General features: G+C 38.0%; 1 protein-coding gene across 2 annotated transcripts in view; it reads left to right on the forward strand.

Annotated features, from left to right (window-relative positions):
• Positions 1–26,036, forward strand: part of LOC127454517 (low-density lipoprotein receptor class A domain-containing protein 4-like) — an 80,456-nt gene that overhangs the window by 41,667 nt on the left and 12,753 nt on the right. The window contains exons 1-2 of one of the 2 annotated variants that reach the window (XM_051721810.1): positions 12,165–12,460; positions 24,933–25,087. In XM_051721810.1, coding sequence (XP_051577770.1) covers positions 12,391–12,460; positions 24,933–25,087 — 225 coding nt within the window. In that variant the 5' untranslated portion in view covers positions 12,165–12,390. Of the gene's footprint in view, positions 1–12,164; positions 12,461–24,932; positions 25,088–26,036 lie in introns of those variants that run through there. The other variant, XM_051721809.1, reaches the window with a different exon arrangement.

The raw sequence follows: 26,036 nt of genomic DNA on the forward strand, positions 1-26,036 counted from the left end.
AAAGACATTTCTAGCTATATATCAGTCCGCGGACCCCATGCAGTACCTTCATGGACCCCTGGTTGAAAATCCTGGGCCTATAGAAATCCCATACTTGGTCTTTTTTATTCTGGTTCTCTCTCTCCCCCTCTTACTTTCTCCTCACGTTTTTCCTTCTTATCCCCTCTACAGTTTTAAAACAGGTTGATGGGGGTCAGAGGTTGCGGAGGTCACGTTTCGAGCCTTGTCTGATGTGAAGAGCTCAACAATCAGATTGTTTGAGTTTAGGATTTCCATCACTAATCTCCATCATCTCTCATGCTAATCTGGGCCGACCACAGCGGGCTGCATTTTCATGCTAAGGGCCTCATTACCAAACCGACGTCATGTCTTCTGTATGCAATCAGCATCGCTTGGAGGGAGGGCAAGTCCCAGATGAAGCGTTTGAACTTCTTGAGAGTGCCGGATGATGGAATTGTTTAGCTTACTGGAATGTCCGACTGTAAAGGAGACTTGAATGAAGTTCAGAGTGTCTTAATCAAGGTTTTAATGACACATGATAATGATGGTGTGAATGAGACACTTGTTTGGTATTTGATGTCTTGGAGCTATTTTGTAGAGCTTTCTCCTTTGTTTGTGTTCACTTTGGTTCATTATTTGACTTTTCACAATATTCGGGATTAAGAAAAGTAATTCATCTCTAAAAATGGGTGATGACTTGAGGACCAGGAGTCTTTTTTTTCAGATTTACACTATAAAGGTATACTTCACTCAAAAATGAAAATTCTATCATCGTTTACTCACCCTTATGTTGTTCTAAACCATTGTTCTAAGACTTTTAAAACACAAAAGGAGTATGGTAGTCTCATTCACCATTAACTTGCAATAAAAATGAATGGTGAATGAGGCTGAACATTCTGCTTAACATCATCATACAGGATTAGAACAACATGACGGTGAGTAAATGATTACAGAATTTTGATTTTTAGGTAAACTATTCCTTTAAGAAACCAACAGGCTGAGTACCTGGGTGGGGGGGGGGGGGGGGGGTTGGTTGGTTGTAAATAGTTCTTTTTGGGCACTTTTTTTAGAGCTTTGCTATGAATGAGAATACTGTCTGTCAGAAAAGAGAAATCTCTGATTCCTGCATTCTCTCCGTCTTTTCTTACCCCCAGCTCCTTTGATCCACATCCCACACACGTTGCTGCATTAGCCGGGCTGTTTTTCAGGGTGAGTTCTGTGTGGTTCTGTATTCGTAGGCTGTCAACACCGTCAGTACTGATGGGTTTCAGACAGTGTCACCTCATGCAGGCTCACAGTGGATTCAGGGATTGTTTATCATGGCTGAGTTGGAGGTCCATCGGCCACTATTCTTCTGTATTCACTCATTAACTCGGGTGTATTCATTCAATCATTTTGTGTTGCGAACCTCCCAGTATGATGGAATCTCTCTCTCCCTCTCTCTCGGTGGCTTTCATCCCTCCCTCATTTCTTCATCTGTTACCTAAAGTCCGTTTGACCCTGTGTGCCAGTGTGTTGAGAGAGTAATGATGCAGCTGGGGCTATTAAAGATGGGAAACTGACAGCTCTCTTCCCTCGCTTTCATTCACACCACTCAAAGAGCGATAGATGGCGAATAAAAAACAAGAGGAGGAAAAGAGGCAGAGCGATAAATGGAGTCGTCTTAAACAGTGAGTCGCTCGGGAATCCAATCAGGTTCAGCTCAAAAGACCAAACGAAAAACAATGAAGAATGCAAGAAAATGAGAGAGGCAGAGAAAGAGAGACCCGGTGTCACAGAGGGAGGAAGCCAGCAGTGTTTGAAGCTTAGCCATTTTACTGAGTGAATTGCTTAATGTCTGAATCGGAATTAAGATCTGTATATAAAGTAAATGTACTGAACAGAATAAATTAGCCATCGAATCAAGAGCTGGTGAATTAGAATTTAATCAAATAGGGAAATCTACACTCACTGAGCACTTTATTAGGAACACTATGGTCCTAATAAAGTCCCCGATGTGGTCTTGTGCTGTTATAGCCCATCTGCCTCAAGGTTCGACATGTTGTGCATTCTGAGATGCTGTTCTGCTCACTACAATTGTACAGAGTACTTCCAGTCAGCTCAAACAAGTCTGACCATTCTTCGTTGACCTCTCTCATCAACATGACTTTTCCGTACGTAGAAACGCCGCTCACTGGATATTTTTTGTTTTTGGCACCATTGAAAATCCCAGGAGATCAGCAGTTACAGAAATACTCAAACCAGAACGTCTGGCACCAATATTCATGCCACAGTCGAAATCACTGAGATCACATTTGTCCTCATTCTGATGGTTGATGTGAACATTAACTGAGCTCCTGACCCATATCTGCCTGATTCTATGCATGGCACTGCTGCCCTATGATTGGCTGATTAGATAATCGCATGAATAAGTGGGTGTACAGGTGTTCCTAATAAAGTTCTCAGTGAGTGTATCGATACCCAGCCCTATTCTTTAAGTTTTTGGACTAAAAAGCCACACCTTAAATGTATGAATGTCTTTGCATTATATGGCATTTAAAGAAATTTGAGGTGAACTGAATTCATACTGTTTATCCATTAAAAGACCAACTGCTTAAAAGTAATTTTAAAAATGGCTAACAAAAAAAGTTAGTTCTGAGAAAAAAAGTATGGCATTATTTACTTGCAGTCACCATTTTGTTTGATCATTTCTATCTACTGTATTATACAATGACATTCTTAAGTGTCCAAATACTTTGTGGCCACTTTATATTGAAATACCATGCTTTCTGATATTATTCTTGTATCATGGTACAGCCATAGTACTTTTATTTTTCTAATTGCCAACATTTGTAAAGTTGTAATGTTTTTAATGCTGAACCTAAATAGCTGCATTCCAAAAATTTATATGAAAACTCTCTGGTGTTTTTTTTTTCACTGTGCCCTCCGCACCCAAAATGTTTTGCCTGTTTTTAAACCATTTTAATTGAGTCTGAATGCAAATGAGAACGGTTTCTCATTCTTTCCTTCATTCTCTCTTCCAACCCGTTGTGTTGTTGTACCCCTGAGGTGCTCATTCCTCACAAATATCTCCTCTCTCTCTTTCCCTCAGTGAATAAAGACTTTCATACTGAGATGTCCTATTAGCTCATATCCAGTTTACCCATAATGCCTCATAATGTGTTTTTATGTCATATCAGTCATGGCTGTATGGATGAAATTCAGACCCTAAACTCATTCACTCTCTGATTGCAGAATGTCAGGTTGCATTGTTGCTTGAAGATGCATGAATGGAATAAATGAATTCTTAATGTGTGAGAGAGAGGAATAATGAAACATGCGAAGAATGTTTCCTGCTGAGGTGCTGTTTAGTTTCTGCATGCTCTTTTGTTTTTTGTTTTTTCATGGCTTTTTGTTTATGAGTTGCAATCATGTTTTTGTTTTTTTTTCCCATTATGTCTATATTTATGCATCAAATATCCTACAGCAAATCAGTTAATGCTGCCATATTGTAGTAACCTGTGTGTGTGTTTGTGCTGCAGAGTTTCAAAAGACCATAACTATGAATTATTAGCATCACTTTTGCTCATTCATAGGGTCAGGGATTGAACAAACTCCTAACCCTTAGTATTAAACTTCAACACAACACATCCTGTGGACATGAATAATACCTTAAATTATGAAGCTTGTTAAAGAGATGTGTGCTGTTACTTTTCTAAGCAGTTGGACTTATGATTTTCAGATTTTCAGCTGTTGGACTTATGATGCCCTAGCATTGTGGCAGCAACTACTGCACCACCCACATTTTCTTCAGAAAATGTAAAAAGTTAGTTTAGTTAATTTTGTTTAAAAATAAAAATAATAATAATTGGATAAAATGGATTTAACAACTGGAGCTGTATGGATTAGGGATGGGCATTTTGGTCATTTTGTCTACTCGAGTACTCAGACTAATTACTCGAGTACTCGAGGGGCAATTACATGTTCATAACTGTATATATAATAACATGTCTGACAAACATCTATGGCTGCTGCATTGTGCCTTGTTCCAGTGTATCGTCTATGCATTATTATAGGCCGTTATAAAATAATATGTTACAGAATGTACAAAAAGATTCAAAATAAAATGCATTATATTTTATCATTATGTGAAGATTCGCTGTCCAACTCTGAAAGAATGCGCACAATGCGCACCTGTCTGTTATTCCTTCAGGTTACCGTAGTAATCTTAGTAAGTGTGCACCAGTTTTTTTATTGACTGTCTGAACCGTCTATTTTCAAATAACTGGAGACACCATAACCATCGTGTTTTTAATATGCATGTTAAATTAAAGTTCAGTTTGAAGATGCTGCATTGTGTTCCATTTAGCTACACTCTGACTAGCTGTTTGAAACACTCGCCTGCTGTATATGCGTTGCTTCAGCGCGTTGAGTTCACTGCCACACACGCCTGGTGTGTGTGTGTGTCCCCAAACGTTTGCTCTTGTGAGGAAAGCCGCGATGCTCTGTATTGTTGTTGCTGTGATTCATGAAGCGTTCCATTCAACTCGGAGAGTCTGAATTTCCACCTTTCAATTGGGGAAAGTGCAACGGAATGACACTTTATATTGGACATCTAACTTGGAAACTGGTGCAGAAATCTTCAACTCCCATTTCGTCGTGATGCAGGTGCGTGTTACTTCACGCAGGGCAGGGAGGTTTACAGTCAGTGACAAACATTGACTTTTATTAAATAATATCCATTAACGAGTCAAAATTTTACATGAAATTATAAAACGTGTTTAGCAAACGTTTTGCAGAAACAGGTGTTCAAAACACGGTGAATTACACTCTCTTTTGATTATCGATTAACGATAGCATTGCAGTGTAGTATCAGTTTGGTTGCTATGAGACGTTTCTGACAATCAGTGTACCCCTCAAAAACACAACGTAATCAATCTCAAAATAAAAAATAAGCTCCCTCTTTGTTTGTGTTTAGTTGTCAGGTAATTGTCACTGGATTTCGAATTAAGTGAAAAGTCGCATCATGCGTGATCACATTCGATCATCGTTTTCATGATCGATCATTGCTGCCATGTCCGAGTACTCGAGTACTCATGCTCATCCCTACTATGGATTACTTTTATGCTGTCTTTATTTCCTTTTGGAGCTGCAAAAGTTTGGTACCCATTCACTTGCATTGTGAGGACCTACAGAGCTGGAATATTCTTCTAAAAATCTTTTTTTGTGTTCTGCAGAAGAAAGTAAGTCATACATGTCTGGAATGTCATTAGTGTGATTAAATGATGGGAGATTTGTTTTTATTTTTGGGTGAACCGTCCCTTTAATCTTCCGGGAAAACTGACCAAAAATATTGATGACTTATGCTGCACTACACCGATTTTTGTTCAATCAGATCCTCTCTGGACTGAGAATATCCCTCCCCCTAATACTACCTGCTACTGATTAGCAAGTAGAAAATCAAGGTTCATGGCATTTGATTTTGAAATACCAGCCAAACTTCCTGTTTTAAAATGAAATAGTTCAACACAGGAAAGAAAATTGCACTTATTGAGGGATTTCATTAGTTGTTTAAGTTGTCTGCTGTGGTCTGAGCCTTGTTTTTTAGTTTTTGGAAGTAAAACATCTGACTTAGGGGAATGGAGTGAAACTTGATAGGCCCTGTTGAAAACTTCACTTCCTGCCTCTTGACGTGGCGACATTAAACTCCACCCTTGGGATCCACCCAAGTGAGGAAAGGATAGGTGGGACTCTACTCCATGTATGCTCTAAAGAGTCACACTGGTTGAAGTAAATTTGAGCTTGACCCTGTTAAGTGGTGGATTGCTGCAGGGCCCCAACCGTTTACTCAGAGGTCAGATGTCATCGTCAGGCAAAGGGTCATGTGCACCAAATTTGTGCGTTGATCCCAGAACACTTTTTCTCTTCCATATCCAAATGAAAGGGATTTTTGGAATGGGACTATACAGGCAACTGTATATGTCAGGTGGTTTTGTTGTATGCTGACTGTAAACCATGAATTGGATCCATGAATTGAATATTCGAGCACTCAGTCTTTTTTTTTTTTTTTATTGTTGCATTTTTATTGTTGTCATTTTGGACTTGTACTGACACCTAGTGATGTTGACGCAGCATCATGCATACTCAATAGTTTTCAGTTACCAGTTCTATTGTTGAAATGTGCTATTTGAACTCAGCCATGATTAATTTATTCTGTAAACAACAGTGTCCGTACCACATTTAAATTCACAGGAATACTCTTATAACTATCAAAAAGCAGTTTATATATATATTTTTAAAAAACAACGTAAGAGACTAGCATTTACATAAGATTTTTAATTTCCCCCTTTGTCGTCAAAACTTAAATAGTCATGTGCACAACAATTGCACGTGTTGGATAAGCCAGTAAGAACGCTGTTAAAGGTGTTCACATGCAATGCAAAATAGGGGTAATGGGCAATTCTGTGTGTGCCGACTGGCTTTTGCTCACTATTTATGACCTTATCCCTATAAAAGAACACAGTTTATGGCATTTACATGACCTTACACATTGTCTGCTTATTAAGCATAATCGTGTAAGAATGTGCACCTAAATGCACTCAAAAGGGGCATTTGTTAGGGGTTACAGAGGTAGAGCGTGTAAAATTCGGCAGGTCAAGTGATTTTGGGGTCATCCACGAGGCAGTACAGCTCTATGTTAAATAAAGCTGCTTTTATTAGGCTACTGATATGACCTGAGTCTTCATCTCATGTCTGTGAATGCACATGATTTTAAACACATTTTTCAAAAGTACTGTTCTTTTATGTAGTGGGAAAACTGTTTAATGAGGAAACAATACTAAATGCACCTTCTAATATTTGTCCCTGGATCACTTACAATATTTAAAATGATTCTTCCTTCCTACCAGAAAATTTAATGGCATTAATATGATTCAGAGAAGCGAAATCAGTTCATCACAGATTACTTTATCTTACAATGGGACTGACTGATTGAGTGTGTTCTTGATTCTACAGTGAGTGAGCTAAAAATCACATTATTAAAAAGACTGCAATACAGCATACTCTGCATTTTACCGTGTACAATTTTTTTCTTTTTGAATTTCCGTTCATTGGCACTAGTGACACAGAAATTTTAAAGCTACACAAGCTACAGCAGCATCCTTAATTTATCTTGTTAAAATACAGGCCTATTAATCACATTTATTGTGTTTATTTGAACTTATACACTTAGGCCAGAACATTTTTTATGCAAGTATGCAAACGCAGATGTGAATACTAGGCTAACGCACTGCGAGCGAGAAGTCCTGTTGAACAAACTGTATTGCTGTAGCAGTAACAAACCTCAGAGCTCAAGGGGGCGATAGAGTCACTTTTAATATCAAACATATAACCTGTGTTCAAAATCACATACTGTCAAAGTATGTAGTGGCTGTATTTGATAAAAGACGCACTTCTCGGCCAGTGAAACAGTACGTTCTTTAGGTATGTACGTGAGTAGTATTAATAGATTCCAAACATATTTCATCTGGGGACGTGGGTATTGACCTGTGACCCAAATAAATGATGTAATAACAACAGCCGCAAAAATCTACTAGGGTTGTGTGAAACAAGTACCATTTAAGCACAAGGAACAACTGTTCTGGTATACAGTATATAGCACTTACAGTTGAAAAGAGCCATCCGACTCACGGTTCACCACCGTTCTTTTCAATCCAGCGTTTTGAACATGATGTCTCCTCAGCTCATGAGGGATTATGGGATAGTAAAGCGTCCAGTCAATCCACACTTCAGAATCCCGCTGGAAATAATAGGTCACCCATTACTTAAAAATAGTAATCCACTACAAATTACTAATTATTTCTCTACAATTGTAATCAGATTGCTAAATACTTAATTGGGTGAAAAGTAATCACATTACTAATTACTTTACATTTAGTTACTTTCTAAAACACTTTTCTGCTCAACAAACAAATGTCTGTATTTTTTCCTAGTTCATTTACACACAAGTCATACACTCAGCACCTTACATTTCTTCTTCACAATGACTTGTAATGGGGCAATAAGTCATGTATTTTACATAAATAATATATTAGAAATAAGCATAACCCTGTAGTGTACTTAAAAGTAATTAAATGAATTGAAAGTCAGTAACAGTAATCTGATTACAAGATTTTAAAATATAATGCATTAAACTATTTTTATGACTAAAAAGTAATTAGATTACAGTAATTACTTTGTAATTGCATTACACCCAACACTGGTCTTCTGGGTATTTCTCACTCACTGTTTTGTGAATACTGAGAATTCAGACATACTACTCTATTGGCATACTGTTTTTGGCATATTATATAGTAGGGAAGTATGGGTATTCGAATGCAGAGATTGACTTTAACTTGCTTAGCAATGTTCTTTTCAAACTGTTGCCTTGCCATGACAGTATTTGACATGAAAGAGAAAATTGACAATAGAAGAAGACAATTTACACTAATGCTAAAGCTTGCGTTGGTGATGAATTGTGGTCTTAAATATTTCTGTAGACAGTGACACACCAAATCAAATTTGGATAGCTAGAAGCGTTTGCATTCACATAATTTCGTAGTGTATATTTTGGGCATTAGTTCTCTTACTGCTCTGGGCGAGAGGTAGAGCAGATACATGGTGTTTTTACTTCCAGTGGCACATCAACCCCCAAGATACTTTCTCTTGTTTGTAAACACAATGAGACAGTAAACTAGACATCTGCAGTGTTGTTATTATTGCATAAGGTTTTTATAGTGCTTTGGTAGGATTGGGAGTTGAACTGACAACCTGCTGGGTAGTGGGCAAATTGTTTTTTAGGTAGTGGCAAACACAGGTGTATTTGTCGTTCGAGATGACTGTTTGCTGTGTTTGTATTATTGAAGAGATGAGAAGTCATAAAGGGGTCTGAGAGCATGCAGGTGTCATCCGTTAGGCCGTATGCCAGTGTCCAGGGATGGATACACTGCCATGTGGCTCATTAGCAAAATGCTAATTATGTTGTCAGCATCATTAGAAGTCATAACAGCAGCCATTTTGGGAGTTGCGACGCCTGCTGTTCTTCCTGTTGTGCCGCTGTGCGTTCGTGTGTGTGTGCGCGCGCGCCAGTACAGGAGGCTGGCATTAAACCTAGACATTACCTCACTCCTGGGCAGACGACCCATTACGATGCTCAGCAGGCTAAAGGAGAGAGAGAGAGAAGTGAAAAAAAAACCTCAATACCTGGTGATTACACACACACACATACTGCGATGCATCACATCTGCAGGGGAACCATCTTGGCTTTGCAGATAGCAATCCCCCAGTCATAAACTCAGTCACACAAACAGACAATTTCCCCTTCCCCCTGTCTCACACACCATGTCCTGCAGGGATTTTTGTGAATATCACAGAATGCAGCTTTCAGAACAGAAGGAAGTGTCTCGGCGATAGAGTGTCAAGGTTGCCATTTTTATTCTTTCAGTTATATTACAGGATAAAACTGGAATGTTTTCACTTGTCTTCATCCCACTGTTTTTCAGGACTTTCCCTCTGTCGTCAGACCAGGTTGTACAATTTTATAGCTGCCATACAGACATTGGATGGCTTGTGAAAAAAAGAAAGCCTGTCATCAAGTCAGACTCACCATGTAATTTTGTTCTTGCAGTAATCTGTAAAACAGCATTGGCATTTTAAGTATCCATTTGTTGGCTATTTGTTACTGAGGCTATTTGTTTCTTTCTTTTTTTTTTTGGGTTAGAAACTGTCAGTTAAATGATTATGAACTATATATCTTTTCTAAAGCTATGCTACACTGATTGCTCTGACAGTTCCTCTCGAACAACCTGTTCACAAGAGTGACAAAGCAGAATAATGATCTCTGCTAATCACCAGAGTCATGATGCAGCATATTGGGTTGAACTAAAGAAATGTGTTTGCATGTCTGATTTTCTTAACTATTTCGCTACTACTATCTCCGTAAAAAAATAGTTCACCCCATAATGAAAACTCTGTAACGTTTGTCTCCTCGTCATATTGTTCCAAACCTACAGTTGATGTCAGAAGTTTACATGCACCAGTCCCTCCTGCAGCAAAGCACCCCCACAACATGATGCTGCCACCCCCATGCTTCATGTTTGGATGGTGTTCTTCGGTTTGCAAACCTCACCCTTTTTCCTCCAAACATAACGATGGTCATTATGGCCAAACAGTTCAATTTTTGTTTCATCAGACCAGAGAACATTTCTCCAGAAAGTAAGATCTTTGTCCCAATGTGCACTTGCAAACTGTAGTCTGGCTTTTTTATGGAGGTTTTGGAGCAGTGGCTTCTTCCTTGTTGAGCAGCCTTTCAGGTTATGTCGATATAGGACTCGTTTTACTGTGGATATAGATACTTGTCTACCTGTTTCCTGCAGCGTCTTCACAAGGTCCTTTGCTGTTGTTCTGGGATTGATTTGCACTTTTCGCACCAAACTACATTAATCTCTAGGAGACAGAATGCGTCTTGGCTGATTTCTTTTGATGTCAAGCAAAGAGGCACTGAGTTTGAAGGTAGGCCTTAAAATACATCCACAGGTAAACCTCCAATTCAGTACACCTCCTATCAGAAACTAATTGTCTAATTGTCTAAAGGCTTGACATCATCTTCTGGAATTTTCCAAGCTGCTTAAAGGCACAGTTAACTTAGTATGGTTACTGAGGCTGTCAGTCCCTAACATTTCCTTTTGAGGTCCACTTAAGAATGAGGGTGAGTAAATGCTTACTCTTTAGATTCAGGCAAGTAAACAAATGCAGGTTTTTTTCAGACTGATGTTGTAGAATCTGAATGTTCATTTTAGTTGAACAAGACATGTTTATTGTGTAATGAGAAACCTTTTTGAGGTCAGTTCGCTAACAATCTGTGCAGCTAGGGGCGCTGTTAATCAAACAGCAACAGAAACTCTTTCTCACTGATAGGAAGGAGTGTTTCCGTAACAGAATATGGTTACATTGTGATTAATGTTTTGATCAGTTTTTATAATATTTATTTAAAAAAAATATATTTTAATCCACTTCTTTATTAATAAATGTTATGAAATTATATAGTCTGGTTGCTTATGTTGTGGCAAGTGACTTACCTCGAAAGCAGCCCCAGTAGCATTAGCATGCTGAGAGAATCCACCTAATTGCCCCAGAGACTTCCTCCTCAGACAGCCCTTCAAATACAGACTTGACCCCTAAACCCCAAAATCTTTCCCTCCCCCATGTCTGCTTTAAACCAAAGTGTGTGTGTGTGTGTGTGTGTGTGTGTGTGTCTGTCTGTCTGTCTGTCTGTCTGTCTTTGTTTCTGTCTTTGTCTATGTTTTTGTGAAATCAAGTCAACTACCAGACTAGACTTCAGACAGATAAATGTCATTTTATTCCCCCGAGGGGTGAATTGCTTACTAGGGGAGAGGTTTAAAAAGTTAAAATTTCATTTTGTTGACACTGCCCCAGCCTGGAATGATAGTAATATTTTTATTCAGTTGGGGACTTGAATTGTGGTCATTATTTTGCACAAGCCTTATTGGAAGTCTTATTGAGAAGTTTTGATCTGTTTAACTTAGTGTCTGGATACATGTAGGAGTTAAATGCAATATATCTAACCTGTGAGGTATCTTTTTTAACTGATCATGTATTTAAGATACAAATGAAAAAATGTTAACCTACAGTGTAAAATAAATACTCACCCTGAATTTGAATAAAGTCAGGGTGAAATGCTAAGTAAATGACACAAAAAAGAAGTAGACTTTAAATATATGACTAGTACTACTAATATTACAGACTATTTACATATCTAACTTCCCTTTAGCCCAGTGTGGATTCGGATATATTGCCTTGCCCCACAATAAAAGCTCATATAGCTGCCAGGTTATTTATAGACAGACTGTAGTAGGGTCTGGAGTTGGGGGTTGTAGTTGTGGACACATGTGCTCTGTGCCGCCAGACACTGGGGTCACCGCAAGGTCAGCCCCCAACAACGTTCGCCTTGACTGCTTGTGTCTGGCATTAATGGGGAGGTGTAATACTAGACAGTAGACTCCCCCGGTCGTCGACAGACCAGCCGCCTTTTACCCGTACGCGTAGACTCAGGCAAAAAAAAAAAAAAAAAAAAAAAAAAAAAGGCTCGAGGGGTATTTACAGGAGGGTGGAGATTACCTCAGCCGGCTAGATCCCACAAACACTAAGATTTTCTGTTGAACCGGAGGGGTCAGAGAAGTAGAGCTGGCAGATTTGGTTTTAGTAAGTAAGCGCGAAGTGAAGCGGTTACCAGTGAGCATGTAGTGAAGAACAGCATGTCAAGGCGGCTGGGGCGCGCTCTCAGTCTCAGCGCGAGCTGTTGGATGTGCTCACACCGGCTGGCTCGCGCGCCGGCTAAAGTATCTCGCGTGCTCCATGCAAAACCTTACCGCATCGGATGGCTCGAACGTCACATGTGGATCCCAACTCCAGGGAATGGAGATATGTGAGTATCATACAATTTTTAAATTATGTCCGAATGCTTCTTTGCGACTTGAGCTCGAAGTTGAACTCTTGAGTTTGTTTTATTTCATTTCGCCTGCAGTCTCGTCTAGCTGTCAGCTCTTATCAGCGGCCTCACGCGCGTTATGTTTCCGAAAATGTCTGATCTCAGCGCTCCGCAATCTGTCTCTGTCTAGTCTGTAAAACCAGACAACTCTAGGCTGTGGCAAATGTATACTGCCTTCCTTACTTCATAAACAAAGAACCCACATGCAGATAGTCTAGTGATGTATGGAGTAAACATCTCTGAATAGACGACTTTAGTTTATAATGACTGTTTACTATGACTATTTATGACATGTATTGAAAGTTACCGGAACTATTCGAATTGAATTATACTACTTGTTCTAATCTATCCATAGATTGCTGTAAAGTTCCTTTTTTCTTTTTTTTTTTTCTTTTTTTTTCTGGTTTGCCAAAGCCATTTTCATTTCACTTCTACCGTGACAGTATTGGGAATACAAACTGTCGTCTGTTTGTAAGAGAGATTTTAAAAGCACCCATCTCAACCCAAGTGGTTGCATAAGTTAAATCTTTGCTACTGGATATAATATTCATGCGCTATCAGCCCTGACAAATTGTTTCCATGGTATCCATAGTTTTTGCAAAGATACCAGTTACTAGTTATTGTTACTGCTGTAAAGTCATAATAAATTATTATGGAATTTCCTTTGAATGCCACTGTAAAAATGTCCTTAATTTTATCAGTAAAATAATGTAATGTTAACTGGTTACCTTAACATATGCAGTAAAAAATATGATAATATATTTAATAAGATAATACATGCAATTTTACAGTAAGATATTGTTTTTTAGATGTAAAAAGTATGATTTTACCATATGATTAATGGTAAAAAATCCCTGCGTGACCCTTAATATTTTATGGGAATAGTTATGTATCTTCTTACTTTTAATATCTGTTATGTACATTGGGGTGTTCTGTGTTATATTTCATGTAATTTAGTTCATGTTTATTGCATTATTTTAGTGTTACAATTGTTACCCTAATTGTGTTTTGTAGGTAAGTGACACTGTGCACTGACTCTGTGCATTGTATATTAATTATTGCTCCTGGAAGGGCCACTCTTGATGAACTTTAAGTCATGATGTGGCGTTTTGTAGTAACTACGGAGATTAACTATACATTTTAAATTGAAAAGCAGACTTGTATAGTTCCAGAAGGTTAGTATAACAAGTTTAAATAATTAATATAAATGAGAGTTAGCCATAAAATATAAAGGCATTAAAATTATATCCAGTAAAGCCTGAAAATTTACCGTAAAAAAGGCATATGTTTTACAGTACATTTCTGGCAATCACAGCTGCTGGTATTTGACCGTTATTGTAACTTTCTTTTCTTTTTTTCTTTTATTGTGTAGGAGCTTTCACAGACTTTGTGATTTTAATATCTATTTTGATGACAATGCTGGATTATAACAAGATATCACAGTCTAAACATCTATGATGTTGATACTATTGATACTGATACTAGTATAAATACTAGGCTAGTTTTTAAACATGGGTACAGTTTGTTTGCCATGGTAGGTATTTATAAGGAAATTTATCATGTTATACTTGTTTACCAGTTCAAATGTCTTCCTACTTTTTGGCTAAAGAGACATACTTGAATCTTAAAGATGATATTAAAGTAAGATTTATAGTAGACATAGTAATGGTAGGATCTGTCTGTCTGTCCAAAGCATTGCTGTCTCTGTTCTGTTAGTTCTGTGTGTAATGGTGTTCAGCTGCTCTGGATTGACAAAAGTTCTATGAAACACAGACTGTTTCTCTGTTCTTGGAGTGAAAAGTTCATATTCTGTCTGGATCATAAATTATAAATTTAGTCCTGGGGAATTCCCACACAGTAGGTAGAAAAGACCTTTCATTAGCTTTTTGGGGCAGCCTGCCTCTCAGAGTAACATATGCTACAGAATGGGACATCTCAGCTAAACATGTATGCAACATTATAAATTATCCTTAGAATTTTGCAGCATTCTGAATACTTAATCTCCCTGCACTTTCAAAAATATCAAGGCCAAAAGCTTGCTGAAATACAAGACAAGAGGAAAGACAGCTTTTTTAAGGAGGGTCTGAAGGAATTTATATATTTGGCATCATACTTATACATACCGTCTTTCGGATGAGACGTTAAACCGAGGTCCTGACTCTCAGTGGTCATTAAAAATCCCAGGACACTTCTCGTAAAAAGTAGGGGTGTAACCCCGGTGTCCTGGCCAAATTTCCCCCATAGGCCCTTCTCAGTCATGGCCTCCTAATAATCCCCTTCCATTAATTGGCTCTATAACTCTACTCTCTCCTCTCCACCAATAGCTGGTGTGTGGTGAGCATACTGGCACACTATGGCTGCCGTCGCATCATCCAGGTGGATGCTGCACACAGGTGGTGGTTGAGGAGAGTCCCCCTATACTCTCCTCAACCACTAAGAAGGACAATTTCCCTCTACCAGTGACAAAGACCAAAGCCAAGTGATTAAATGATCCTTTTCAGTATTGCTAAAGAGCTTTTAAATTCTAGTATAGTTCAGCTGGATCCACCCCAACTGCTTTGTACAATCACTTACGTCATGATGTTTGACCACAAGAACTAGTGAAAACCACTATGCATCTATATTTAAAGTGCTTTGAATGCCTAGAAAAGCACTATATAAATGTTAGGAATTATTATTATTATTATTATTATTATTATTACTTGAAACATTTCTAAACAACTTCCCTCAGAATTTGAAGCAAATTGATTGTCTGTTGGAAAAGCAGCCTCTCTTGGTCATGGCTCCACGGTGAGCTCACCACACTGAAAGCTGTGCCGGTTTAAGCAGCCCTGAGGTGCCACTATGAATTATTGATAAAGGCCAGTGCCGTCATGCCAGTCTGAGTGTTTTTGGCATTACCCAGAATGATTCTGATGCCCACGCAAAATGGCCCACTTTATGAAGAGTGGGCTCAGCTCAGTTCAGCCAAAATTTTAGGCCTAGTGTGAGATTAGAATAATGAAACTTGTACTACAGATGCAAAACAGTAACTATAAATTTTGTCAATATTGAGACTGAAAACGGGTCACATAGACTACGATCTGTACTTTGACAGATGGGTCAGAGAAAACTAGAGAAAACAGAGTGTAAAAATTGCAGTAACCACAAAATCAGCTTTGAAACCAACTTTGAAGCCATTTTATCTTAGTTTTAGTGTCATTTTGCCTTTATAGGGCAGTGTAGTCCTTGAGAAGAACAGTTTCTTTTTGTCCCTTCTTTTTGTCCCTTCCCTTCTTTTTGTATTGGGAACAGATCTTGCTCCAAGCCATGACCAAACTTATAACCTACTGCATATGAACTGCCTGTTCTGCTTGAGGCTTAAAAAGCAGCATCGCAGCTGGTGAAGAACTGTGTAGGATCTAGCCTCAGGGAGTGACTCATTAGCCACGACATCCTGAGTAAACCAAGGAATGAGCTGTGCTTCGTTAGAAATCCATACTTTGTTCTTTTTAACTTTAAACAAGACCACCCATGAAGGATGAAGTTTTAAAAAGGGCAGGATGTGGCTAAACAACACGACTTTGGGGAATAAAGAAACTGCACTTTCCTCCTTATTCCTTCATCCCTCTCTACATCTATCCCTTTCTCCTCTTACTAAACATTCACTCTTTGGAAATGTCACAGGTGAACTCTGTCCCACCCAAGCTCTAATGTTCTCAGATGGAGTAGTGTGATTCTCAGCACTGAAGCACTTCCTGCAAGTTCATCTTGCGGTCATGGAGGAATGTTTTAGAAAGCAGAGATTTTTTTTTTCCCTCCAACAAATATTTTAGAAACTCCCTTCATAGCTAAGTATGCCCTCAGGCAGACTGTTCCTCTTCTTGCACCTTTTTAAATGAAATAAAGAAAGAAACGTGTCTGGCAAGGTTTTTATAATCCTGGTCATGGATGTTAGAGTTTGTAGGCTTGGTGAGCTGATGTTTAGTACACAACATTCATGTGTGTAGCTCGCAACACCTTAGCTGTCGTCCTTTGTGGTCAAGTCCTAAACTGTGGAGCCCAAAATAAGTGCTGGTTATATTCAGATCAGGTGAACATACGAGGATATGATTATAATTGCTCAATCATTGTTACAAAATATGAAAGCAACAAATGTTTCCAAAGCCAAAATATGTGCTTGCGAAGTCATCAAAGGTGGAGGCCTTCAACGTCTGCGTTCTTTTAAATAATCTCGTTATTGATGGTGAAAACTCCCGTGTGGCATAGCTACAGAGATCAGGCTGCGTTGGCATGCGTTGCTGTGATGCCCGTTTCAGATTGTCTATGCTGTTTATTTGGTGGCTCCTCTGTTGGGCTGGGCTAGATGCCCACTCCCCTGGTGCCCAGCAGGGTGCCAGTCTGCCAGATTGTTGTGTGTTGTTCTCTCACTGTCCCTGCATGCCTCTGGCCCTTTCATTTCAGCACACGGACAACCTGTGTGATCAGTCTTTTACAAACACCCTCAGATAGGTTTGTCAAGACTTTTGTAATTTTTCACCATCAGGCGTATACTCAGCAACCATCTATAAAGCAAAACTATTTTGCATTTATGATATGCCACATTAAATCAGAGCTTAAATTAGGAATGCTCTGTATAAAAGATGCATGGATCTCTGTCAAGTAGCCTAGTAAACGGTTAAAATGCTCATTGGTGTCTTGACGCTGATGCTCTCAATCGCCTGTCAAAACACTTTGATGATATGTAGGAGTGCCTTGAATGCGACAGACACGCTGACAAACAAAATCACTGTACTTGTCAATTTAACCTCTCACCGAATGTCCACTGCAGTTGAGATGTAGCCTTGGGGTTTTGATTTGTCTTTATTTGTTGTAATGTCAGGCAATACAGTAATTTTACCATGGTAATAGTGTTCTTGGGTATGATGTGAAGCAAAGTGCCTAAAACCCCCTTACCCATAGTAATATCGCTGTAACACATGGACTCTAATGGCTTGCTGCTTTTATAAAGCGATGGCAACAGTACTATGATAATACCCCTACACTCACTGAGCACTTTATTAGGAACACCTGTACACCTACTTATGCATGTTATTATATAATTAACCAACTGTGTGGCAGCATTGCTATGCATAAAATCATGCAGATACGGGTAAAGGGCTTCAGTTAATGTTCACAGCAACCATAAGAACGGGGAAAAATGTGAGCTCAGTGATTTCGACCGTAGCATGATTGTTGGTGCCAGACGGGCTGGTTTGAGGATTTTTGTAACTGCTGGTCTCCTGGGATTTTCACGCACAACAGTCTCTAGAGTTTACTCAGAATGGTGCCAAAAACAAAAAACTTCCAGTGAGCAGAAGTTCTGTGGACGGAAATGCCTTGTTTATGAGAGACGTCAACAGAGAATGGGCAGACTGGTTCGGGCTGACAAAAAGGCCATGGTAACTCAGATAACCACTCTGTACAATTGTAGTGAACAGAATAGCATCTCAGAAATCACAACAAATCTAACCTCGAGGCGGATGGGCTACAACAGCAGAAGACCACGTTGGGTACTTTATTAGGACCATAGTGTTCAGAATAAAGTGTTCAGTGAGTTAAATCGAGCTACAGCAGGTATTGTATAGTTGAGCTACAGTCTTCTTCCGTTTGCCCAAGTATACATGACACAATGCATAACTGAATATTTGAAGGGAGGAAGTCTGCTGAGAAAGTGCCGGTAATACAATACATGTTGCATGTCACCTCTGTCTTTCAGAGCATGAGCGCAATGGCAAGGCCAGTTGCAGTTTGATTAACATGTATAGGCTACATGCAGTAAACATGCATTTTAAAAGTTTAAATTCAGTCGGACTGAAACAATAATTTGTCTATTTAAAATGTTGTATAAACGCTTTAGTCTGACTGAAATTGTACCAGTATGTTTTTGTTTTTTTTAAGTCAGATTAACAGACTTATATAATGTGCTTGTAGCTCCAAATCTACATTAATTGGACCACAGTTGGCCTTGGTTTTGTTGCCATAATCCGAAAGGCATAGGTAATGCACGACCATGTATTTAACCCGGAGGTCGAACGCAATGCAAACAAGTTTACGATTACGCATTGTGTCATGTATACTTGGACAGACAGATAAGAATGTAGCTTGACTGTGCAAATAAGACATAGTGATGCTGGATGAAGCCAAGCTACAATCACATTATATATTGTAGATCTGTTATTCCGATTTCTAAAAAACGATTTCAGTCAGACTAAAGCATTTACATGAGATTTCAAAAAGACTAATTGTTGTTTTAGTCTGAATGAAATCAAAACTTTTAATTTGCATGTAAGTGTACGCTCTGCCATCCAAAGTGACTTTACACTTATTACAGGTTCAGTCCTCCTGGAGTAACCTGAGGGTAAGTGTCTTGCTCAAGGGCACACGGGTGGTAATAGCTCAGAGATCACTCCTTAAGGGATTCAAACCAGCAACCTGGTTCTGGTTACCATCCACAACGATTTAGTCAGTGTATTACAGAGTAAGGTGTCTGGAGGATGTATTAGATTCAGAGAAATCCAGTTGGGAATAACAGTTGAGATGTGTTTAAATGGGCATTAATTTGTGAATGCCACTGTAAATTGTGTAATGCATTTAAAGGATATGTGTAGATGGACATGAAGGCTGTGACCTTCATGTAGCCTACTTCACTGAATTTATAACCTTCAACACACACTTTACAATTTTCTCTTTCTCTGCCTCTCTTTTTGTGTGTCTCTTGCCCTCCCTCTTCCGTCTTCACCCACACACACTCTCTCTTGTCTGGTCTAGCACCATCTGTCTGCTCTGCCTGGTGACAGAATGGCCTGATACAATTTGATCCTCTCGGTGTGGTCTGCAGAGACAAACTAACTCTGCGTACATGGCTAAACTGCAGTCTGTGATACCCAGACCTTGTTTCATTCATTCATTCTCTCGCTCTCTCTCTCGCTCTCCCTCTCTCTCTCCCTCCTTCTCTCTTTCTCTCTCTCTCTCTCTCTCTCTCTCTCTCTCTCTCTCTGTCTATCTATCTCTGTGTGATAGGCATAGGAGGTCAGTGTTAAATAGGACAGAGAGTGTGTCAGTAGGAGACTAGGACAGGACATTGCAACAGTCAAAGAACAGCTCATTACACTGTCACTAAGAAGGACAATTTCCCTCTACCAGTGACAAAGACCAAAGCCAAGTGATTAAATGATCCTTTTCAGTATTGCTAAAGAGCTTTTAAATTCTAGTATAGCTCAGCTGGATCCACCCCAACTGCTTTGTACAATCACTTACGTCATGATGTTTGACCACAAGAACTAGTGAAAACCACTATGCATCTATGCTAAAATTGATTTTTGTGAAGCTGGAATGAAAGGCCTAGATAATACAATTGAAGCTCTGCTTCATCTAGCATGTATACTACGAATGTAAAAAAAATATTGTATCGTACCATTCGATACGATGCTGCCGACTCGATAGCGCATGTATTGGTTGATACTTAAATACATTATTGTTAGTCTTAATACAGCTACTGCTTAAGAAGTGTTTAAAACCAAGCAATGCAACATTGAGAGCAGCGAAACAGCCTCATTCTCGGAGAGGTGCACTGAGCACTCACAAGCCGAGTTGAGAGCTTGAGTATCGATGGCAAACAGAAAGTAGATTGTAGCGTAACAGCTTGTTGAATTTGCCAAACAACAGTGTCATGTTTATTTACGCCAACATCGACGTGCAGATCGGTGGAACTCACAAACACATCAGAAGCAAGTTTGCCTTATTGCTAGCCAAAACTGAGTGTGATTACATGCACAGCAAGTTGCTGATAACTCTCAAAAACCATCTTATTCAAAAACAAACGACAATGTAAGAATCCCGTGTTTACAGTAGTCTTATTATTCTCTGCTTTTGATGTCAAAATTTAAACAGGCTTAAGCACAACTCTTGCGCACATTGGATAAGCCGGTAAGAGTACCAGTAAAGGTGTTTACATGCAGCATTGAATAGAGGGAAGAGTACGCATGCCGATCGGTTTTTGCTATTGTTACCTTTATCGTAAAGCCAGAGGTCAGGTTCCTCTCAAGGTTTTTCTAGAGCTGCACGATTAATCGTTAAAAGATCGCAATCTCTAATCAGACACCCACGCGATCTCATTTCTAAATGACAACTGTTCTGTAATGTATATTAATGTTCCAGTGGCATGCCTTTGTAAGGCGGTCAAATTTCAATTCGAAATTCACTTCATGATGCATTTTTAAATGTTGATAAACTTTATATGCCATCTACAAAACACAGTGCTCCTGCACGAGACACTGAATAAACTAAAACGCAATGGCCAAAGATGTTTGTCCAGCATGTTGCAGCCACGATTAGCCAGGAGTATGACAGAATCTCTGCTCTGTTCAATATTTTAATAGCCAGCAATGCAACAAAAAAAAATACCGGCATTACTAAATTCACTACCCGTACACTGTTTGATTGCAGCCGGCTGCTCTCAAACGCTCACATGCGATGCATGTGTCTGCCCATGCACTTGTGTCTTGTGATGAATGCAGTGTTCCTGCACGAGACTCTGCACTGTTTTTAATCAAAATACCAATCTTTAGGCGATATTAATGTAAACACAGCTGTTACGAGAGTGTAAACAGATGGGATTAAATCTGCGCTGTCTTGATGAGATATTAAAGTAAACGGAGCTGTTAATGTATAAGCAGACGGAACAAATTCTTCAAAATGTTAGATCTGTGTGATGTCTAAATGTATATAAGCTGCATGCTGTCTGTTATAGGCATTCAGGCATTCTTACTGCATCAAATTAGCATTAAAGTATATCTATTACACAGTATAGAGTGTTATGTATTTAAGTATTTCGTTTTGCATTAAATTACCTTTTTAATGTTTTATATTATTATTTTTTAAATGTTTAATTGCTACTGTTGCTGAAAAACTTAAAGCACTGTTTACTCTGTTCTCTATTTAATTACTGGCTGTTGAATAATTATTTTACAAGCTTGAAGCAATTTTTATAAGAGAAACACTGAAGGCCTCATTGTTTTAATTTAAATTGTTAATATTTATTTAAAAACTTTTGTAAAATAACAGTGTTTAATTGCATATTTGCTTACAAGTGCAATACCAAGTTAACATAGAACTGTTAATGAAGCTTTTTTTCAGCTCGTTTTGCTTTTTACTTAGCATTTGAGAAACAGGTTAAATATTTTTTTTTATTATTCATTTATTTTTATGCAGTTTTATACAGGATTTTATTTACTTTTTGGCAATAATCTCAAGGTCCTGTTGTGTTTATAATGTATTTGTTGCACCCTCTTGAGGACTTTTTCATTTATATATATTGATTTACAACTTTATTGCATTTTTTGCATAGATTGAAGCAGAGAATGTTTTGTCAGCACCTCTAGTAAATTACATGTTACTTTGTTTAGTACCCTTATGTCCAGGTTTTGTAAATCACTGAAAAAAGATTTTTTCTTCAGAATTGTGAGAGAATCGTGATCTTTATTCTAAGTAAAAAAAAAAAAAGAAAAAAAAAAAGAGTGATTCTCAATTTATCCAGTATCGTGCAGCTCTAGTTTTTTCTCTCCACTAAAGGAGTTTAAGACATGATTATATGACAAAAAATTGTGGCATGATTTTTTATAAAGCTGATTTGGAATGATGTATATTGTGAAAATTGCTATACAAATAAAAATTACTTGAATGTAGACAAACACTTTTTGCTCAAGAAAAACATGAAAATTGTGAATTTTCTCATAACAGTCGGTTGATAAAGGCTGTGCTGTTGTTTAATTTACTTTTATTATACAGTATAGCTCTGCTTGTTGTTGCCAGTGTCAGACACAGTTGTCAGAATCCTAGAATAAGTTTAAGCCAAATATTTGTTGGCACTGTTTTATATTTATATAATCGTATCACGAGGCTACTGCATTGTGTCATTTCGTATAGTGACATTTGTCTATCATTACATGCCTAATGTATACACATTAATCATAAAACAAATGGCCTTGGTGTTGTGCACATGCATGTTCTAAAAGGCAGAGGTGAAGCTCAACGTGGATTTAACCCAGCATAATTTACATACTTTCTTGAAATATTCAATTACGCATTTTCATGTATACTTGGATTAAAACTGTAGCGTGACTTTGCAAAAACACGTTGTAGTTTGATTAAAACATAATCGAAGCATGTAAATCTACTGAGTTAGCTGAACTGCCCTCATGTCTTCAAAACTGATATGAGGGTAGTATATTTTTTAAAGACTTCTCTTTGTGCACAAGTCATAGAATCCAATCTGTGTTTGTTTGCGTTAGAGTTTGAAGCCTGCAGTGATTTTGTATTGTATTGATTCAGTTCCAGTCCAATAGCTTTGTGTTTGTAGTCATATTTGCCCTTTCTGGCACTCTGGTCTGAGCCTCTTTTGCTCTGTCTTATCTGTCCGCCTGTCTGATTGTCACTTCCTTTCTCTGTCTTGCCTGGTTGCCTGTCTGTGTCCTCCTCTCTCTCTTTTTTCTTCACCCTCCCCTCTGCTCTCTCCTTCATTTGGTTTCTCCTCTTATGCCCTAATTTGGGAGAGCAGTGTTTCTTTCTTTTGATGTGTGAGTGCCAGTATCCCACAGTACTGCACTGCAGGCAAGAACTCACTCTTTCATTCTTTCTCCGTGACACTCTCACACTTTCAGTCTCTCCGTTCTGCTCAATCAACTCAACTGTACAAGGTTCCAGAAGGGTCCCTCAGCACAGTTAGTGGAGAATTCTTGAAGCTCATTTTTGTTGTATGAAAAGCTGTGCTCTCTAAAAGCAGCTCTACAAAGTGTCTCCATCAGAGAGTCCAGTAGGGTGTTCCTCATGTTCAAACAGAACATGATCCACGTTTTCAGAAACTTGGATCGAGTTGAGTTTGGCTTCATAACGTTTGTCCCTGCAGCCTAATGGAGGCAGGGCTATGAGAATGAAGAAATAGCACTGTGCTGCTATACTAGACACTTTGCCCACTTGTCTGTCTGCGTGTAGACAGCACACTCCAGGACAATTTTCCAGTCTGGTTCTTTCAGTTTTTGACTTAGTGTTGAAATGATCTTGCTTTGATCCAACTGTAAACTTTTTTCTCTGTTGTCAAACCAAAATGGCTCTTAGCCTGTATGCTGGATGATTATTAGGGCCATAGTTTTCGTAGATGTTGACTCTGACTTTGCTGTTGTCCTGTTGTCCAAATGAGACCTGCTCACCCACCCTGTTATCTCTAGATTTAAACATTGGTAACTGACATATAAGATGTCCATTTACTTTAAAGAAAAAATAAATAAAATTAACATGAATGTGTCAAGAAGTGTGTATTTTAGTAGCTGTGAATGGTCAATTTCTCCTAAAGGGATAGTTCACCCTAAAAAAAAAAAAATCTGTCATCATTTACTCACCTTCATGAAGTTTCAAACCTGTATTGCTTTCTTTCTTCAGTGGAACACAAAAAGAAACATTGGGCAGAATTTTAGTCCCAGTTCAATTTCATTGTATGGAGGAAAAAAAAAAAAAAAAGATGTAACAGAAAGTGAATGGTGACAGAGATTAATATATTGCCTAATTTCTTCCTTTGTGTTCCACAGAAGAAAGCTTTCTGGTTCGGTTTTCTTTTTAGGGTGAACCGTACCTTTAAGTATTTCAACATTTGTAATCACCTTTTTGCTTTCAATAGTTTAAATGGTTTTGCAGTAATAACAGTAAAAGTACAGATATTCCATCTCAATCGCATCTTAACTTTTATGACCATGTTCCTTCTTAACGTGGTAATAAAAGCTGCATGCTTACTAATTATCAGTGTTGGGTGTAGTCTGATTGCAAAGTAATTAAGTACGGTACTCTAATCACTTTTTAGTACAAAAAGTAGGGTAGCACATTACATTTGACATTCTTTTAATACGATTGCAGTTACTGACTTTCGATTGAGTTACTTGTTACATTACTTGGATTATACATATTTTTTAAATAATATATTTGTAGAATACATTTAAAACATGAATTAACATGAAAGGCGTACACCCACTAACAAGTCAAATAACAAAGAGGAAATAAAGACATTATTTTGAAATCACTGAATGGAAAAACAAAGCAATGTAATTTTTTTTTTAAAGTAATGTAATTACAAATAAAGTAATCGGTACAATCAGTAATCTGATTTCAATTGTAGATAAGTAATCAGTAATTTTTAATGAATTCCTTTTTTTTTTTTTTTTTTTTTTTTTTTTTTTTTTTACTAACTTGCCCAACAGTGATAATTATAAAGAATTGTCTGTCTAAAATAGTTTAAGATGCACTATAGTGTCAACTTCCAAGAAGTATTTCATGTCTACTGCTACCTGTATGCCTCATACTGCACTGCTCTAACTCTTTTGGTCCCTGTGTTTATATGTTGCAGCTGAACTGGAGTTTGTGCAGATCGTGATCATAATTGTTGTGATGACTGTGATGGTTGTGGTGGTCTTGTGCCTCCTAAACCACTATAAACTCACCACGTGGTCGTTCCTGAGCCGGGCGAGTCAGGGACAGAGTCAGGACCTTTCTTTGCAGCAGGTAAGACTGTCAAATTCTTAATCCTACCAGTAGACATTTTCATTTATGCATTTGGCAGACACTTTAATCTAAAGCAACTTGCAATGCATTCAAACGATACCTTTTCTCGGTATGTGTTATCGCTGGGAATTGGACCCTTGAACTTGGTGTTACTAGTGCCATGGTCCACCAGTTGAGCTAAAGGAACACTGAAAGGAATATTCTGGGTTCAATACTATTTAAGCTTAATCTACATCATTTGTGGCATAATAAAACAAAAATAAATTTTGACTTGCTGCTCTTTTTATTTATAAAAAGCAAAAATCTGGGTTCCAGTGAGGCACTTAGAATTGAAGTGAATGGGGCCAATCTGTAAATGTCAAAATACTCACTTTTTTAGTATAGCCACAAGACATAAACAATATGTGTGTTAACATGATTTTAGTGTGATAAAATCACTTACTAACCTTTTCTGTGTAAAGTTATAGCCAATTTTACCATAAAATCACTGTAAATATGCGGATATAAACATTACTCCTCAAATAATACAGAAGTTTTAACAGAAGAATTAATGTAAGTGCTTTTATAAAATTATAAGCTTCATATTTCTGCCTTTAACCCTCCAAAAATTGGCGCCATTTACTTCCATTGTAAATGCCTCACTATTACCCAGTTTTTTTTTTTTTTTTTTTTTTTTAAAAGGACGGATGAGTCTAAATAATTTTTTGTGTTAATTAACATTATGCCATAAATGTTGTCAATTTTAGCTTTTCTTCTATTGACACCATGATATTCCTTTAACCACAGACTTAATCTCAATATCAACATTTCCACAACCTTCCCTCAACCTTCTACATACAAGCTGTGGAATAAATTTAAGATTACTTTGACCTTCACAAAATAAAAAAAATTAAGCAAAATTTACAAATTCAAAATCTCATACAGTTCTCATATAAAATAATAAATATCA

This window comes from Myxocyprinus asiaticus, chromosome 16, assembly GCF_019703515.2.
Source record: "Myxocyprinus asiaticus isolate MX2 ecotype Aquarium Trade chromosome 16, UBuf_Myxa_2, whole genome shotgun sequence".
Classification (NCBI taxonomy): Eukaryota; Metazoa; Chordata; class Actinopteri; order Cypriniformes; family Catostomidae; genus Myxocyprinus; species Myxocyprinus asiaticus.